Here is a 19,633-nt window from a genome sequence, read left to right as displayed (position 1 = left end):
TCTTTTGTCATAATTATCGCATATGTTAGATCATATTCGATAATTATGTTAGCGGTAGCCGGCGATGGGTGGCGGTAAGGGGGCGCGTACCCCATACACACACTAAAGCCCTATACACACTAGACAAGTTTTTAAACTATATCAGAAGGACCCTTCTAAGTTATATCATTTCAAAACAGCTTTCAGTGTGTATGTGCTATATCGTTTGCCCAGAGCACCGCCAATATAGTTAACTATATCTACGGTGCCGCTAATCGCCTAGGAAGTACAGGGCATATGAGCACAATCACTTGTAAGTACATGTGCGACTCAAAAACAGGGCCTATTTCTCCAACAGTACAACATTTGCAGTATATGTATATGGGGTAAATGTATAAAACCTTTAAGAGAGAGGCAAATTATAGTAAAGCCCATACACACTAGACAAGGATTGGCCAATCTGTGACTCTTCTTAATGAGATGTGGCTCCTGCACCCACGGCACTGCTGTGGCTCCTCTGACTGTGCGCCACTTTGCTGCATGCTCGATGATGACATGCCGCGGGAAAAGCATGCTGTACCCAGCAATAAGAAGTGGGAACAGAGACCGCGAGGGGGAGAGAGGCTGGGTGTGGCAGCTAGACATCAGTGCGGGTGCGGTGGCAAGACCGCTGAGTGAGGGTGGTAGCTGAGCATCAGAGCAGGCCTGTGGCTACATAGAAGAGCAGGTGCGATGGTTAGACATCAGAGCAGGCCTGTGGCTTCATAGCAGAGCAGGTGCGATGGTTAGACATCAGAGCAGGCCTGTGGCTGCATAGCAGAGCAGGTGCGATGGTTAGACATCAGAGCAGGCCTGTGGCTGCATAGCAGAGCAGGTGCGATGGTTAGACATCAGAACAGGCCTGTGGCTGCACAGCAGAACAGGTGCGATGGTTAGACATCAGAGCAAGCATGTGGCTGCATAGCAGAGCAGGTGTGGTGGTTAGACATCAGAGCAGGCCTGTGGCTGCATAACAGAGCAGGTGTGGTGGTTAGACATCAGAGCAGGCCTGTGGCTGCATAACAGAGCAGGTGCGGTGGTAGGGTTACCACCTAGTCCCTTTAATTCCGGACACATGTTAATTACACAGGTTCTGTGGCAGTTTAAAATCAGGTGAAGTGGAGTCTTGAAGTCAGCCAGCCACAGAACCTGTGTAATTAATATGTGTCTGGAATTAAAGGGACTAGGTGGTAACCCTATGCGGTGGTTAGACATCAGAGCAGGTCTGTGGCTGCATAACAGAGCAGGTGCGGTGGTTAGACATCAGAGCAGGCCTGTGGTTGCATAGCAGAGCAGGTGCAGTGGTTAGACATCAGAGCAGGCCTGTGGCTGCATAGCAGAGCAGGTGCAGTGGTTAGACATCAGAGCAGGCCTGTGGCTGCATAGCAGAGTGGGTTCAGGGGCTGTCTACTTTAAGTCGTTTTTTTCAACACTGAAATCAAAACTGTTCCTACAGACTCATGTGAGAGAATTACTGCGAGTAGCTTTGCATACTGAAAAAAAACTACAGCTTAAAGTGTGCAGTGTAAAGGTCATAAAGGCCCTTATTCTGATCGGTGCGGCCAGAGCCGATTATGCGGCCAGGACCGTGCGTGCGAAACCCCGCCTTCCATACGGATCGCCAACTCCGTCCGTACGCGGTAAGAAGCTGGCCGAACGGACCGCACGTGTATTTTTAACGGAATACGCCTCCTCCATCTAAGGGAACCTCCCCCATCATTCGATGGTCGCAGACCATCGAATGCAGGACCGAGTGCTCCACCAGCACCCGCAACTTCAGACCACACGGGCATTTTTCCGTGCAAAAGCAGGGATCTGGGCGGGCAGCTGACATCCGGCGATGTCATATGTCCGCCCCCTACACGTGCATCACGGCCGCATTAGCATACGTACGCCCAGCGTTTGCATGGGAACGCCCATGAAACGTGGGGCGTATGCATATGGTAATGAGCCCAAATAGCCCTTCACGCCCCTCTCCACCCCCTGTTCGGAGTGTTCACATATCATGTGGGATTTGGCCGTACGCCCCGCTCGCACATGCGCAGAGACGCCTCTGCACATGCGCAGACACAAAACATCGGCGGCACGAACGCACGCGGATATTACCGCACCAACCAGAATAAGGGCCAAAGTGACACATGTATTAAGCCTTAATAAAAAGAGCTAAACTCCAGAGTGATAAACGTCCATCCAATCAGCACATATCTACCATTTTTCAAACCCAGCCTGTAACATGACAGTTAGGAGCTGTGTGGCTGGATGTTTATTACTTTTTATCACCCTCTTGTTAAGGCTTAATACATTTGGCTCAAAGTTTTTTTTTTTATTGGGAAAAAGATTCCGGAAATTGTGCATTTTCAATGTACTTGTCTCACCCAAGCTTAACTAAAAACCGAGGTTTGACACAAGGTCATGCTCCTGCATATGTCATTCTAAAGGTGAGAACACAAAAATGAGGCACGGCCTTGTGTTTAGACATAGATTTTTTATAGCGCCTGCAGTCATTTTTCTGGTGTTTTGGATCTATGGCACAGCATGATAACAATAGTCATGCATGACACTAAGGATTGTGTTGGCACCTTACGATTACTGCTGCTAATATTTTCATGCTGGATTTGAAAAGTGCAGATGATTCTTCGCTTACCATAACTACTGTGGTCCCCCAGTAACACCGATTATAGAATAGATGCAGAGGTCACTCAATGCCAGAACTTAGAAACAAAGATTATTCATTGTACCGTGTCTGTACAGCAAAACGAAGGTCCTTTCCATTTATATACTGTTTATACCAAGAATTCTCCCCTCTCTCTTTCTCTTCACTCTTTCTCTCAGACTTAGAAAGGATGAGCCTGACAGATGTAACACACATTTTGATGCAGTAGCTCAGATAAGAGGAGAAGCGTTTTTCTTTAAAGGTAAGACATGTCCTCTATTTGTAGGGTCACAATACAGTATATCCAGTGCTGATTATTTCATTGTGAGAATGATCAGATATCTTTCTACGTATCTCCTATCCGGTGTTTTCCTTAATCTATCACATTGGTGCCCCAGGGTCAGTACTGGCCAACCATTCTGTTTCTGGTTACAGTACTTACTTTTGTAATGTAATAAGTAGTTTTTGCTTTCATTATTGCCTTTATGCTGATGAAATCTGAAACATCCTCCTGTTAGAAGACTGTCCCTCTCTCTACTGACTGACACCACTAGCTGTGTCTCCATTGTCTCTTGGCAATGCCTTGTTTTCTCACATGCTAATTTGTTCCATGTCCTGCTGCTTGCAAGCTCCCATGGGTATGGGTCATAGGGTCAATGAAAATCGACATGGGCCAAGGTCGACACCTGAAAAGGTTGACATGGGCTTAGGTCAACAGGTCATTAGGTCGACATGGGCAAGGTTGACAGTCAAAAGGTCGACATGGGGTTTTTCACCTTTTTTTACACAGGGACACCCCTGTCAAGTAGCTTAGAAGATATTGAAATGGGATGACAGGAAGCTGGTCCTGAAAATCATGGTCAAAGAGGGAAGAGAAATTGAGCCAATGGAAACCAAATACGCCCCTGGAAATCAAATGAGGAAAGCATCTGAGTCATATATCTCCTGTGGAATCTGTTGAATGCTGCTAGGTATCAGGAAGGAGAAGCAGCAGTTCAATCTGTGTACTCGACACCCACTCAGCCAAGTCCTAAACTCTGTGGGGCCATGCATAAACCCCACTTGGTCAGGATGGATCAACCGAGTAAGAAGGGGTTCAAGATCCAAGGATGGCAGGCAAATAATGTAAAGAAAGCACAAAATAGCCCCCCCACATATTTTGGGGGGACAGTCTTCTTTTTGGTTGCCTAGTTGGGCAGAGTAGTCTGAGAACAAATTGGCATATCTAAGAGATGGGGCACATAGCACTGGAAGGAGCAATATGAAAAACTATTGCACACTTCATGTCCCTACAGCTTATGGAGTCATATAAAATCTATGGCTGAGGCAGGTAAGAGTAAGAGGCATGCGAAGCACACAAAAAAGTTGCCACAAGTCTTGTAGCTCTCTGTGGAGGCTTGTTTTGGCAAGTAAGAGTAAGAGGCATGCGAAGAACACAAAAAAGTTGCCACAAGTCTTGTAGCTCTCTGTGGAGGCTTGTTTTGGAGATCCAGAGTCCTGAGAGTAGATTCCAGCTAGGCCTGTGCTTTGGCGGCATGGCCTTTCAGTTGTGCTCCCTTCTGGATGGAGCTGTCCACACCAATAAGTTGACATGAATTTATCAACAGGCAAGTTAGTCTGAGTGAATTTGGAGAGGTATTTAGTAATGGCTTGTAGAATTTCAGGGTTGGTCCTTTTGTATTTGGAGAGGCACCATGGGTGAGCATGAGGGTAATTCAGATCCATATCCCATACCCACAAAACAGCAGCATGATCCAACCGGGTAATAGGAAGAAGCTTGACTTGCCTGGAGCACCCATACAGCCATACAGTAAAACTAGGTTGATTCTTGAATAGGAGTTATATACTGCAGAAAACAATGTATTAATTATCTCATCAGGCAAATAGGTAGGCCAGGCATCATACAGGTCAAATTCAGCTAATCATTTCTTGAAGCAAAAGAGAAGAACCCAGTTACCAAGTAATGGGGTACAGCCCTGGGATGGGAGCCCTATTAAGTTTAGGGTCAGGTACCAATTGAAATTGCCTAAAAGAATGCGCCTATCCTGATGAACCTTCTTTCTATAAATGTATCATTTAAGCTAGGGAATCTGATGGGAATTCAGGCACAGTTCCCTCCTTCAAACCAGTTAAAATAAGGAATCTACATTCTTATCCTCCACTTTACAACTCAGCAGTCAATCCTATTAAATGTGAAGGGTGCGAAGTGCCATTGCCACGGCGTTTAAATGCCAGCTACAGTACTCAATCTGTCCCCCTCTGCAGGCTGTTTACAGCCTGAATTCGCTGAAAAATTGCCCTTTTCTGCAAACCCCGGGTGCCGTAAAGTGCGTCTGTTGCAGCAATGATTTGCACCTGCGAAGTCATCGCGGCTAATAGGATTAACCCCTTAGAGTGAATGGAGCATTAACATGGAAGGAGGATTATAGAGGAGTCTGAGAGGAGTTTGTCTCACAACAAGGGGAGAGGGTACCCAGGGAATCCAGACATTAGGGAAGGGATATAAAAAAACAACTAGTTCAAAAGACATGGACCTTAGTATGGCAAAATGGGTAACATGTGATGGTAGGCTGTAACAGACTGCAACCATGAGACCAAACATATTGTTTACTGATTAAAAAAGGCCTACTTGGGAATGAAGGAAACAAAACATGAAAAAGAAAGCACCCATGTACATAGGTGCACATTATATTGAGAATTCCTAAAATATATGAATTGGAGAAATATAAAATACTGTTACATGAAAGAGAAGAAAATAGGGTACTTATGTATTATCTGGGCTCCCATGTTAAATGCACTCCATTTTTTCATACCCCTACTATCCAACTACGCATGGAGTTGATTTTATATAGTGTGGCGAGCGCAGCGAGCCACCGTGCCCGAAGCGTGGTGAGCGCAGCGAGCCCCGCGAGGGGACGCGGTCTCATAAGAAAAACGGGAGCCCAGATATTACATAAGTACCGAAAATAGTAAATATGCATAAATCTAAACCAAAAACAGTGTAAATTTCCCAGAAGTAAGGTTAGCTGCAGCCCTTTTAGGGACTTCCCTGCAAGCAATATTGACACCTGCACAGCTAGGAGGAAGGTTGCCCAGCTACTCCGATGTGTCGACTGCTGGAGGCAGCAAAGCAGGCTGATGGAAAATAAAAACATTGCAAGAAGAGATGTCTTCCACAAACAGGAGAGGGGACGTGAAATAGGGAATGAAAAGTCCTCTAGGATATCTTGTTGGTTGTCAACCCACTGTAGACCAATATGGGTGATGAGGCAAGCCTTGTCAAGTAAGAGCGACTGAGACAGAGATTCGCTCGTCCTCCAGAAGTTTAATGTCATCCTCCAGGAATGAACTGACATAGGTGGATCAACCTTTGCAAATAAGGAGTTTAATTGGAAAGCCCCAATGATATTAGATTAGATCCTGAGCTTTGAGTACAGTAATGATTGCTTGGAAAGAGCAGCATTTTTTGTATAGAGTAGTGACTGAAGGGTCAAAACAGCTAACGGAATCAACACAACAGTTCCTACATGCAGACAGCAAGATAAGGGAGCAGCAAGTCAATCCTGGGCAGCTGCACCCAGAAGTTCTAATACCTACAACAGCCGTCTCCACCAACCATGTGGGTGTTCTCACTGGAAATTGAAGTAGGTTTCACACAAGGCTGGTGGCGGTTATAGCAGCGGAGATGTGCGAAAGATGGTACTGGGCATCTGCAGACTGGTCTTCAGAACTCTGGGACTGGTACAGGCAGCAGAAATCCCAATTGGGGCAGGGAATCAGACCGCTCTGTCCCTGAGCATCTGTCTTGAATGGCTGGTAAACCACACCCCCAATTAAGGTGTTTTTAACTAGTGTCTACATTACTTAGTGCTTCAGGTTTACCATTTATTAAGCACCATAAAATATGTGGAGGCTACATACATAGCTGGTAATAATAAATTAATAATTAGTAAACCAGGTTATAGGAATGTTAACAGTTGTTCAGCATATTTTACCTACTCTTAATTAGATTGTAAAAACAGCGGGGAGCAGGTTCCCCAAAAATCATGTTAGTATGCACATTGCTTTTTACATCCTTATCACACTTTGGGGGTTTAGTTACTAAGATGGGAGATCTATTGAAGATGGGATGTTGCTATGGGCAACCAATCAGATTCTATCTAGTATCTTCTAGAAGGAGCTAAATAAATAAGAAATAGATTCTGATTGGTTGCTCTGGCCAACATTACATCTTCAATAGAACTCCCATCTTTGTAAATAAAACCCTTTATGTTAGCTTTTCAAAAATATAAAGTGGATAAGTTATCCAAACCAACCAATCAGCTTCTACCTATAATTTCAAAGACTGCTAGAAAAATGCTAGAAGCTGATTGGTTGCTTTGGGCAACTTCTCCAAATGAACTATATTCCAGGCTTGATGCATCCATGCCCTCTTTATCTTTCTGTAACCTTCACCCATCTGGCTGTGTACAGTACTGGTCCATTGTACAAGACACCACATGCATGTTTTATTTAGATGCAACATTCCCTTAATATTGGAAGCAGCAGTGGACAGGGCCCCTGCCTTCTGTCTCTGCCTTCTGTGTCATGTTACTAAACTAAAACTATTACAAGAAAATCGTTTGTCTGAAAAGTAGGTTTGTGGGTGCTATAATAAAACCATTCTCAGTCACTGAATTAGAAATAATGTAATGTGTTTTGCTCTCTGAAACTCCCCAATGAGGGAGTGACTTTTCTACCATCTGTTCCTTATTTACGTAATCTTCCAACTATAAGAGCTAATGTACAATGAGCTGGGCCATGTAAACTGTCAGCAAGTCTATAATCCTCAGTTGTTTTTCACCATCAACAAGAAGATTCTTTTATACTTAGCCAATTCAATATGTTTGAACTGAAAGTAATGGTCCTGCCTAACTGTTTTAATCGCCTTATTTTGACATTCGTCCATGCACACTAGCTGTCAACACATGTTCAAATTCTTTTCTGCTTTCTAGGCAAATATTTCTGGAGGCTTACGCGCAATAAGCATTTGGTCTCCCTCCAGCCTGCTCAGATCCATCGCTTCTGGAAAGGGCTTTCCCTAAACATGGACAGTGTGGATGCAGTCTATGAGAAGACCACAGACCATAAGATTGTCTTCTTTAAGGGTAGGTGTATTGTATTCACAGCAAAGGCTCAGTGGCCAATACTCTGCCAGTCATAAAATGACATTCAAACTGCAATAAAATATATAACTTCTCTTACAACTCTATAAAGGTGTATGGAAAGTGTGAATGTGCCACCAGGGGGCAGCGGGCTTGGATGCGTTATTATGGAGACATTCATATCACATTGTTGCACCATACCACATCTCCTAAGAAAAAGCCTAGAGTTTGATCTGGAAAATGCTTAAAACCAGTGTAATTTCAAGTTATAGAAACAATCTCAGATAATACTGCTGTGGGCAAGCGGCGACAGCGAGCATCGCTTCCTGCTCGCTGTCACCACTCACCCTGTCAGTGTTCAACGCACCACCACCCCCCCCCCCCCCCCTCATACGCCAATTCCCCCTCTCTCCTTTTTTGAGCAAGGGGGAATTAGCGTATGTGGCTCCAGAAGCAGCGAGACTTGCGGCTAAATACAGCGAGTTTCCTGCATTAGCCACGGGTCTCGCTGTTTGGGGGAATCCTCGCCATCCTGTTGTTGTTGTTGTTTTATTATTTAGAATCCTTTGTCACTCTGTGAGTGCTTTTTGGAGAAATATTTAGCGATTCACACTTGTAATCCTATTTTATCGGGGAAAAAAGATTCCAAAAATCGTCTTTTTATTCATCGTAGCACAATTAGTTGCTGGGAATTTATAAACCAGCAATATTTTGGTATGATTTTGGGCAGCTTTACAGTCACCTAATTTATGAACAAAAAACTGCTGAAAAAAGTTCACTGCAAAACTGCAATTTTCTAATGTATTCAACTAAAGATCAGCAATATTTGTTTTCTTTAAATAGAGAAATATACAAATTAAATAGCTAAATAATAACATTGCCCCTTATTATTCATAATTTATATATGTATCCCCTTCAATTATGTCAAATATTAATTTCAAATGTCTCTCAATTAATAGAATTATTTAATGATTTCTACATTTTTGTGGGCAGTGCTGCCATCAGGGAGGTACTGCTTGTACTAATGTACTGGGCCTGGGCTCATTGGGGGCCCGCAATCTGCTGACGATCTCAACTGTATAGGAAGCAATTTGCTATTAGAATGATTGGTGAGATGCAGGGCTCCTCTGTCAGTGTGTTATGTTCTTCTGCTGTGTAGGAGGCAGGAAGGCTCCTGTAATGGAAATTCAGGAGCATATGTGCACCTTCAGTTACATACTCCTTTATTTAAGCACACATGTCTCAATAAATGTCTTACTGCTATGTGATGAGGTGCTGGGTTTAAGTCTGGGGGATGACTGACGACATTCTGGGGTATTTTGCTCAATAGAGTAGAACGTTGTGTAGTATTAGAATGCTCAAATAAGAGTTTATGTGGATTCGGAAATATAGATGACGCTTTACCTGTGTTTGTCAGCACAAAGACAGCTTGACTGCCACAGGCCCATCACCACAGGCCCATCTGTATCCTCTGGTCCAGCACATAGGTGTGGGCAGAACCCTTTTAAAATTGTGTGGCAAATAATCAGTTGCTCACCAATGCTACCAAGCTACTTTACTCTGGCAAAGAGGGAAAAGGGGAACTGACTGTTTATTTTATAATGGGCCCTACAATTTCTATCTTTATTGGGTTAAAGAAAGAAAAAAAACATGAACCACTGGACCAGACCACTCACAGGATTACTGATGTAAGTGAGTTAATATTTGATAAGCCTATAGGATATATTTATCAAAGCTTGGAGAGAGATAGAGTGACGGCCTTCTGTGTCATGCGCAGTGGACAACCTGCTTATATGCATGACTTAATCACCTGGATGGGACCTAGCAGGGCTTGCAAGGCTGAACTACAAATGCTAAAGGGGTTATGACTCATTCTTAAATGGTGCCCTTATTTCTCTCTCAACTTTATCCCCAAGCTTTGATAAATCTACCCCTATGTATTTTATTGACCAATAAGGAGTGGTCTTCAAACGGGATGCGGTCATTTGGTCTAGGGCATGATGGTCGACAGTCATTAGGTCGGAGCCATTAGGTTGACATGGGAAAAGGTCAACATGGGTCTAGGTCGACATGGTTTTAGGTCTAAAGATCTTTAGTTTGACAGTGTCTACAGTCAAAAGGTCGACATGGGGTTTTTCACTGTTTTTTGAGCCGACATGTGCCGACGGTATTTCATGCCATACCATCCCCTAGGGCGTGGGGGGAGAATAAAATGCCGAAGCATTGCGAGCGATGCGCGGGGATGCGGTGCACTTTAAACTGTGTCCATGTCGACTGTGTTGACATTCAGGTAAAAAAAACTGTGAAAAACCCCATGTCGGCCTTTTGACTGTCAACCTAGACACTGTCGAACTAATGACCTTTTGACCTAGAACCATGTCGATATTTTCCCATGTCGACCTTGTCCCATGTCAACCTAATGACTGTCGACCATCATGCTGTAGACCAAATGATCCCAACTCCTTCAAACAATGACAGAATGCTTTACACCACCTGCGACACCACCAATTTTCATTTTTACAGTCACAACTGCTGCATAATAAATCTGACAGCTTGAGTGGCAGGACTGCCAGCAATATGTGCCAATTCCAAACCAACTTGAAATGACAATTCTTTTATTGAAATAGATAATTAAATCTTACTCTTTTACTTGATTTAACTTTTTCTAAAAAATATCAGAAGATTGTAAGAACCAAAAAATAATGTAGAAGAATTAGTAAAAATTATAGTATAGTAAAATTGGCAGACAAGGCTGCGATAGGGGCTGAAAACGCTGGGAATATGGTGATGGGAGTGTGCCCCGGCGATAAATCGATGGGTGCGCGCTCCCGTTTTCAGCCCCATTCTAATCGCTGGCAAGCTCCTGCGACCAGCTGATTACCTCTGAGGCTCCCCCGGCAGAGGCTCCTTTTCATCAGCGACCATCTCTGGTCGCTGATTAAAAAGAGATACTGAGCAATATATTGCTCAGTAATTTATTGCTAGCAATATATTGCTGAGCAATATATCTCCCCCCTGTGTGTACGCACCTTTAGAGGCAAATTCCTTCTTAGCTGGACAAAACCATGTGCACTGCAGGTGGGGCAGATGTAACATGTGCAGAGAGAATTAGATTTGGGTGGGGTTTTTTTTCAAAGTGAGATCTATATTGCAGTGTAAAAATAAAGCAGTCAGTATTTTCCCTGCACAGTAACAAAATAACTCACCAAATCTAACTCTCTCTGCACCTGTTACATCTGCCCCCCTGCAGTGCACATGGTTTTGTCCAGCTAAGAAGGAATTTGCCTCTAAGAGTGAACTAGAATAAGGCCCTATGTCTGAGAAGTACATAGTAATGTCTATAGGTCCTCATACACGGTCCGTTTATCGGATCCGTTCTGTACTTATATAGCACACATCGCATGCCTTGTGTATGCATTGTGCATGCGATGCGATGAAAATCAAGTACAAAAAGTATGTGCAGCACATACTTTTTGTACTGTACGATGGGAGCGCGCATCTCAAAGTACAAAACGGACGGACCGTGTATGGGCACCTTATGTCTGAGAAGTACATAGTAATACTTCTTGTTACATTTCATTTACATCAACATATTGAAAATATCCTCATTGCAGTGACACACATTTCCTACCTCCTCTCCCCAACTCTTATAGGAGATCGTTACTGGGTTTTCAAAGATAATAACGTGGAAGAAGGATATCCCCGGGCCATCACAGACTTTGGATTACCGCTGGGTGGTGTGGATGCTGCCTTCACATGGCCCCACAACGATAAGACATACTTCTTTAAGGACAACCTTTTGTGGTGTTTCAATGAACGTGAGCACAGAATGGATGATGGCTACCCTACAGAGACTGCTCTATGGAAGGGGATACCTGCTGCTCTAGATGATGCTATGGGATGGTCAGATGGTAAGTCGCAACAGCAATAAATAATCTAACATTATTATTATTATATATAGTAATAATACTAGAAATAATAACTATTATTAACACTCCACAGTGTATTCACAGAGCCATAAAGTATAACAAAAGCCGGTATTTATGTATTATCTGGGCTCCCATGTTAAATGCACCCCATTTTTTCATACCCCTACTATCCAACTACGCATGGAGTTGATTTTATATAGTGTGGCGAGTGCAGCGAGCCACCGTGCCCGAAGCGTGGCGAGCCCCGCGAGGGGATGCGGTCTCATAAGAAAAACGGGAGCCCAGATATTACATAAGTACCCAAAAGCCTTTTCAAAGTTTTTACTACAAATCACAATGTCTGACCATAGCAATAGTAAATAGCGTAAAGCTGTGTATACACGGTACAATATCACTGGCGATATGGTCACTGAGCGACCATATTGCCATCGATTTGTTTGTGCTGCAGCGATAAATCGTTGGGTGCGCGCTCCCGTGTTCAGCCCCTTAATGGTCGCTGGTCCTGTGATCAGCTGTTTCCCTCTGCAGCTCCCCCGGCAGAGTCTCCTGTTCATAAGCGACCATCTCTGACCGCCAGTAGCGCACGCAGGGGGGGTTTCTGAGTACCCAGAAACCCCCCCAGGAGTCTAACAAAATTCTTGTACGCATGGAAAGAGGGGACCCTCAGCTTTCAGATGAGGGTCCCCTCTTTCCATGCGTACAAGAATTTTTAAAATCGGCCCTTGGGAACCGGAGATATCTGACTTCAAAGCAGTGGTCCCCATCCAAGCCTGTTAATTGCTCTTCCCAGTCAGATATTTCAGGTTCTGTCTGATTTAGAGTTTTTCTGAGCATATATTCCAAAAGCTGGGACTATCCCCCTTTAATGGACACTAGTAGCTTGTCACTACTTTGCCCAGAACCAGAGATATCAGCCTTCCAGCAGATGGTTACTGCTCCAGCTCCACACACCTAATATGTAGTTTTATATTCTCATTGGCGGATTGCTCTGCCTCCTGAATTCTCATCCCCTAGTCCCCAATACCATTTGGTAGGTGGGATTCTCTAGTTTTTAATTCCATTAAAATCTTAGAAATCGATTTCTGAGAACTGGAGATATCTGCAGTCAAGCAAGCTGTCCTCCCACCAGAAAATTATGAATAATAAGCCCACTCCACTATACACCCCTCCTCTGCATATTAAACATCCTCTACCACCCTGGAAGTTATGTATCAGGGCCCCTTCATTCAGCCCAATGCCCCCTTCTCCCACCCCATCTCCCACCATCTGTGCAGTAAAGGGGTAATTGCAGGCCCTACATGCTGAGCGGTTGATATAATACCCCCTACCACCCGGGGGACATCAAAGCTTCCCCCACCCCTACTGCTGGAGGATCGGTAGGTGCCCCAATACATTGCTATGCCCAGGGGTCTACTCTGCTGTTGACACCCCTGTATGTATGTATGTATGTATTTATGTATGTATGTATATATACATATATATATTATTATTATTTATATACATTTGGTCTATCTATAATACTTTAACTGACCCGGCATATACTAGGTCACCTAAGTGTCCATCTCCGTGCTTTGCTCCGCCGCTCTGGAAACCCCCTTCTGAAAATCCTGCGTTTGCCACTGCGGACCGCTGATGAAAACTGGACACTGAGCAATATATTGCACAGTGTGTACACAGCTTAAGTGACATATATTACAATAGGGGAGGAGAGAGTTCACCTTAGAGATAAAACGTTCTTGGTAAAGTGCAGATAAAAAAAAATATGAGCCCCTTAATTAATGAGATCAGTATCTTTGCCTCTTAGGGGGTTTTCAAGTAAATGTTTGTACCCTTAATTATTATTAAATAGCATATACAGTATGTCCCTGTTGTATATTATTCATCAGTTCTTTTTTTTATTAATCTTCCTGATTAGAGCTGAGTTCTCAATACTGTGGATCAGGAACTGTAGATGCATATTAGAGTCAGGTACTTCTCTAGCAGCTCTGTTACTCAAGCTGTAGATATTTCAATATGGGTCAGAAATCCTTTTCTACAATTGAGAGCTCAGCAGCTGCAATGTGGTAATTGTTATGAGCAACATTCAATAATGTTTATCTGGTAGAGGTGTATCAATCACTGACGCATTTTGATGCTGTTTCCGCATCTTATTCAAAGGCATAACTTCAGTCTCTGGGTTTCCAATATATAAGGTTTGATCATTAAGATACGAATGGGCATCACAGACAGTGAAATGGTTAGCATTACTGCCTCACAGCGCTGAGGTCAAGGGCAGGGCCGGTGCCAGCCCGGTCAGTGCCCCAGACGACCCCCCGCTCACCCGCTCTGACAGGGGGGGACCACCCGCGGATTACCACGCTCCAGGGGGGGTGCGGGCACTCCCCGCAGATTGCGTCTCTGCAACATTAGCAAGGGGGGGCAGTGGGCGCCTGCCGCAGATGGGGTCACTGAGAGGGCTCCAGGGTGGGTGGGTGCGGGCAGCCGAAGATTGCCGCTGACGACAAGCAGGGTGGGCAGCGGGTTTAACACTGATCCAGGCGGCAGGGGGGGGGTCGCGGGGGGCTATGGCCAAACGGTTCACTGACTCACCTGCTCCCTGCTGGGATGAATTCCATCCTTCGACCTGGTAGCCTGCTGCAGCTTCCTTCCTTCTCTCCTCGGCGGCTCAGTACCACCCTCCAGTGGCCGGCACCCTAGGCAAATGCCTAAAGCTGCCTAGTGGTGGCGCCGGCCCTGGTCAAGGGTTCGATACCCACCATGGCCCTAACTGTGCAGAGTTTGTATATTCTCCCCGTGCTTGCGTGGGTTTCCTCCGGGTACTCCGGTTTCCTCCCACATTCCAAAAATATACTGGTAGGTCAATTGACTTCCGACAAAATTAACCCTAGATTGCCTGTGTGCGCGTGTACATGTGGTTGGGAATATAGATTGTAAGCTCCACTGGAGCAGGGACTGATGTGAATGTTCAACTTAACTGCAAAGTGCTGCGGAATATGTGTGCGCTATATAATAAAACTGTTAATAAATAAAATAAATAATCTCATACAGGTGTAAAAGCCCATACAGAAGGGGTGATTTAGGGCTATTTTCTAAGCGATCACATTTCAGTTATACAGTAAATGTCAGTTCTCTATAAACTCCATTAAACAACAAATACAGAAACATTTTTAAGTAACAAAGAGTAATAATATCAATCTTAGCATTATAATAAAAATGTCATCAGCATCAAAAAGCAACAATTTATTCTATATGTTTTTTAGCAATCTATATCAGATGGATTGTATATATAATATTGTGAACACAGGGGCGTAACTATAGCACCGCAGCCCCCGCGGTCGCGGGGAGGCGCTGTACATGTGGGCTAGTCCGGGGGGCTGCGGTGCTATAGTAATGCCCCCGCCCCCCATCCCCCGCAGGCTTACCTGTCTGCGCGTCCCGGCTCCCCTCCTGGCTTCAATCAATTCTATGGAGACGGACCACAATAAAATGGCCGCCCCATAAAGCAGACAGTTCTCTGAAACTGTCTGCGGTATGGGGGCGGCCATTTTATCGTGGTCCATATGCATAGAATTATTAATTGAATCCAAGAAGGGAGCAGTGACACACAGACACGTAAGCCTGGGGCGATGGGGGGGCACCGGCGGCCGGGGGGGAGGCCGGCGGGGAGGCGCCCCCCCATTAACGGCGGGGGCGCCCCAAACCAAGCTACGCCACTGAGTGAACAGATGTACAGTGTAATGGAAGAATATATGGAGAGTGGGAAGAGGAGAAGAGTAAGAGAGTAATACAAAGTTTGTTCCTACCTAGGCTTTGATCTACTATCAAGTGACACATATTTATCAAAGCTAAATTGCTAACATAACAAATTGGGCAAAACCATGTGGTGCTGCAGGTGGGGCAGATGTTACATGTATAGAGAGAGTTAGATTTGTGTGAGTTATTTTGTTTCTGTGCAGGAGAAATACTGGCTGCATTTTTTTTACACTGCAATTAAGATTTCAGTTTGAACACACCCCACCCAAATCTAACTCTCTCTGCACATGTTACATCTGCTCCACCTGCAGCACCACATGGTTTTGCCCATTTTGAGAACAAATTTGCCCTGCGATGAAGTCTGAATTAGGCCCTTTATCAAAAAGCAGAAATAAATTATGCTTTGCTAATTTATTAAGCAACATAAATGTACCTAAAGCATGAGAGAAAATGATACATACATAAAATACTTTTTGTGTTAGTTGAAAAATGAATACCTTGTCATTCAAAGTTTTATACATAGAATTATGCTTTAAAGTAATTTGTTATGCACCTAAAGAAGAAATGTATAATATTTTTGACTAATCACAGTGACACTTACCAAGGTTTTTCAAATTGCCAAGGTGTACTATCATTTTTTGAATGAAATATAATATACAGTATAATAACAAATATTAACATACAGTATATTTAAAGCTGGCCATACACTTGGCTGATTTGGATGTAATTTGGTCATTTTTTATGCAATTGCGACAATAAATCGCAGTACTTAATCGGTGGCAGAACTGACAGTGATGCTAGGGGGCACCAGCCGAAATCTTGCCTAGGGCATCAAATTGGTGCTTAGTGATAGATAGTGTGTTGGGAAAGTGGTGCTCAAACAGAGGCAGAACTGGCAGGGGTCATCAGCCAAAATCTTGCCTAGGGCATCAAATTGGTTATGCTTTGTCGGAAATAAAAACATTCTAGCTCTTCTGTTTGGGTTTTTTTTGTGTGCGCTCTTTCCCTTAGTAACCAGAAGGGGGCGATCTTACAACATGAATTGCTTCATTCTAGATCTATGAATAACTGCCTAATAGAAAATTAAAAGATGGCTTAACATTTTGTTTCAATAATAATATGTTTGAAGGCATTAACATTTTTATTATGTAAACTTTTTTAGCATCCAGTCTTTTGCGAGTATACCATATATGGAATATTTGAAACAAACATCTTAAATTGTTGCATAAAAACAATATTTGGTACTTGTGAGTTATCTGGGCGTCCGATTTTGGTACTAGATCGCATGCGATATCGCATGCGATATCGCATGCGATTTGCGATTTGCATGCGATTTAGCATGCGATTTGCATAAGATTTGCTATTCATTTCATTACCCCACTATCCCCAAAGTGTGTCTATCAACGTGAACCCGAAGCGTGGCGAGCGCAGCGAGCCCGCGAGGGGCGGCGGTACGTGTCCTCCAACCTTTTCATGCCCTACTATCCACTAGGGCGTGGAGTGAGAATAGAATAGTGTGGCGAGCGCAGCGAGCCACCGAGCCCGAAGCGTGGCGAGCGCAGCGAGCCCCGCGAGGGGACGCGGACACCTTCACAGGTATCCGCGTGCCCTTGCGGGCTTCACAGGTGTCCGCGTCCCCTCGCGGGGCTCGCTGCGCTCGCCACGCTTCGGGCTCGGTGGCTCGCTGCGCTCGCCACACTATTCTATTCTCACTCCACGCCCTAGTGGATAGTAGGGCATGAAAAGGTCGGAGGACGCGTACCGCCGCCCCTCGCGGGCTCGCTGCGCTCGCCACGCTTCGGGTTCACGTTGATAGACACACTTTGGGGATAGTGGGGTAATGAAATGAATAGCAAATCTTATGCAAATCGCATGCTAAATCGCATGCAAATCGTAAATCGCATGCGATATCGCATGCAAATCGCATGCGATATCGCATGCAAATCGCATGCAAATCGTAAGTACCCAAATCGGACGCCCAGATAACTCACAAGTACCCAATATTTAGTTGTCCATTTCAATAAACCTATAAATACTGTAGATGGTGTCATAATGCATACAAATGACTCAATTTTGTTACAATAATTATTAACATCCTCCTGCTAATTCTTATTTAACTAGACAAAACTACCAATTGAAATGGAAATTAATTTATAATGCAGATTTGATTTTTGATATTGAACTGTTAATGACTAATTATTGAGGCAGAGTAAACATAACTAAAATACTAAATAAACAGCTTAATGATGCAAATGTACACTTATATATGTATATAGCCCCTACTGCATTGTATATATTATATTAATATCTCTTTTATTCCATGTGCTAGAACAGGTCCAGCTAATGCCCTTTTTTTCCCTTTTAGGAGCAACATATTTCTTCCGAGGAAAAGAATACTGGAAAGTTCTTGACAATAAAATGGAGGTTGAGCAAGGCTACCCACAATCCACTGCACGGGACTGGCTGGTATGCAGTGATATGCAATCTGATGGACCAAACTCAGAAAGCAGTCGGACTGGTGCTCATTCCAGGCAGGGTCAGCAGGATGAGAGCCGGTCAGAGAACGGTTACGAGGTCTGCTCCTGTACATCTTCAGCAGAGTCTTTCTCTAGGACCCTATCTGCTGATATTCCATTGGCCCTGGTACAGATATTCACAGCAGCCTTGGTTTCATTCTTATGATGCACCTACCTAGTGGACATAACATTACACACATGACTTAGGTGTCAACCAGTGGGTTTATGACAGTGCCACAGCGCACTGTAAGGCAAACATTCCGAGAAGCTTGGAAGTGAAAGATACCAAATTCTCCATGAGAAGTGAACTTTTTATGATGTTCTGTAAAGTGACTCTCATATTATTGGAAACATGAAAAGCATGAGATGGAAAAGCAAAGAATGAATCTCAGCAATGAGCGGATAAACTTATTTTGGTGTCATCCGTATTTTAAGAGTAACTGACAGATCAGTCTCTATCAGAGCATATAAGCTCTGCAAATTCTGCCAAAGTCTATAAGAATTATTTGTAAGAGTCTCCCAGCGTCACGTTAGTACAAATAGATCATATGCAGTAAATAATGGAATTAAGGAGCAATCTTGGTGCAGTTTTTATTATGGTCTTGTATCAATTTTGCTGTCAAAAGACCTAAAGGGGAATTATCATCTATAAATATATATATTTTTTAATATGTTATTTTAATAATAAAATAACTTAGCAGTTTATTGTTTTGCTATACCGTAGGTCACTAATCTCTGGTATGTTGGGTTGTGATATTTTTATTGACTGCAAACATCATGGCTGCTATTGCTGAATACAATTGTTTGCCCCCAAAAAAGCTCTGTGTTGATCACAAACGCAACATACATTATATCCGGTATCTGGGAATCTCAACCTGTATGAATGTACCACAGTCCTTCACGTAAAGTATTTACAGAAATGTACATACCTTTTAAATGATTTTCACTCAGCAGTAGGATATTACTAAGACGTGTATGATAATCAAAGGAATGATAGTTTCCCCTTTAAGTTTTTCACATGTACGGGGAATCACTTTTGCACTTCTAGCGGCTGTGATACAGCCAGATTAGTCGGTGAACAGGCTTTGCCTTTCTGAAATGACCTAGTAAGTAATTGGAGCACTGCCACAAGTGAATTCTGTAATTCTGCTTCTTTGGATTTCTGACAAAACAGTTGTACAATAAAGAGGCACATCTTGTTTACACCATGGATGCGACAGGATTCATTGTTTTCTGTTAAAGCAACATTTTTTTTATAATGTTGGATCGGAACTGGATTAAGCTATGCCAGCATTACAATCTTTTACAAACCAATCACAAATTCCAATTGCAGGTTCTGTAAGTTACTTTGAAATTGCCCAATTCTACCCAGAAACATTTAAAGTGATATTTGTTTTTCAAAAAATTAAAAAGTCGGAAAGAGGAATTATTACATTTGTACAGATTTTCCAACAATTATTCAATGGTACTTGTTTCCTAGCATGGTGCCCATCTCATACCATACTTAGTGGTGTGCGATACGATGCGATATTCATGTTAAATTAACAGGAGTGCTTGTACAATGAAATATCGCATAGCATTGCATGCCAGCAAATGGCATGCGATGCGATGCGATTTTTA

The 19,633-nt window shown here is 43.5% G+C and overlaps 1 protein-coding gene across 2 annotated transcripts in view; it reads left to right on the top strand.

Annotated features, from left to right (window-relative positions):
• Positions 1-19,223, top strand: part of MMP17 (matrix metallopeptidase 17) — a 129,260-nt gene extending 110,037 nt beyond the window's left edge. For both annotated transcript variants that reach the window (XM_083150151.1, XM_083150157.1), the window contains exons 7-10: positions 2,851-2,933; positions 7,666-7,818; positions 11,469-11,726; positions 17,863-19,223. In XM_083150151.1, the coding sequence (XP_083006277.1) occupies positions 2,851-2,933; positions 7,666-7,818; positions 11,469-11,726; positions 17,863-18,179 (811 nt within the window). In that variant the 3' untranslated portion in view covers positions 18,180-19,223. The remainder of the gene's footprint in view (positions 1-2,850; positions 2,934-7,665; positions 7,819-11,468; positions 11,727-17,862) is intronic.
• Positions 19,224-19,633: the final 410 nt, after the last annotated feature.

This window comes from Crinia signifera, chromosome 1 (assembly GCF_055691185.1).
Source record: "Crinia signifera chromosome 1, ASM5569118v1, whole genome shotgun sequence".
Taxonomy (NCBI): domain Eukaryota; kingdom Metazoa; phylum Chordata; class Amphibia; order Anura; family Myobatrachidae; genus Crinia; species Crinia signifera.
This window is presented reverse-complemented; position numbering and strand designations above follow the sequence as displayed.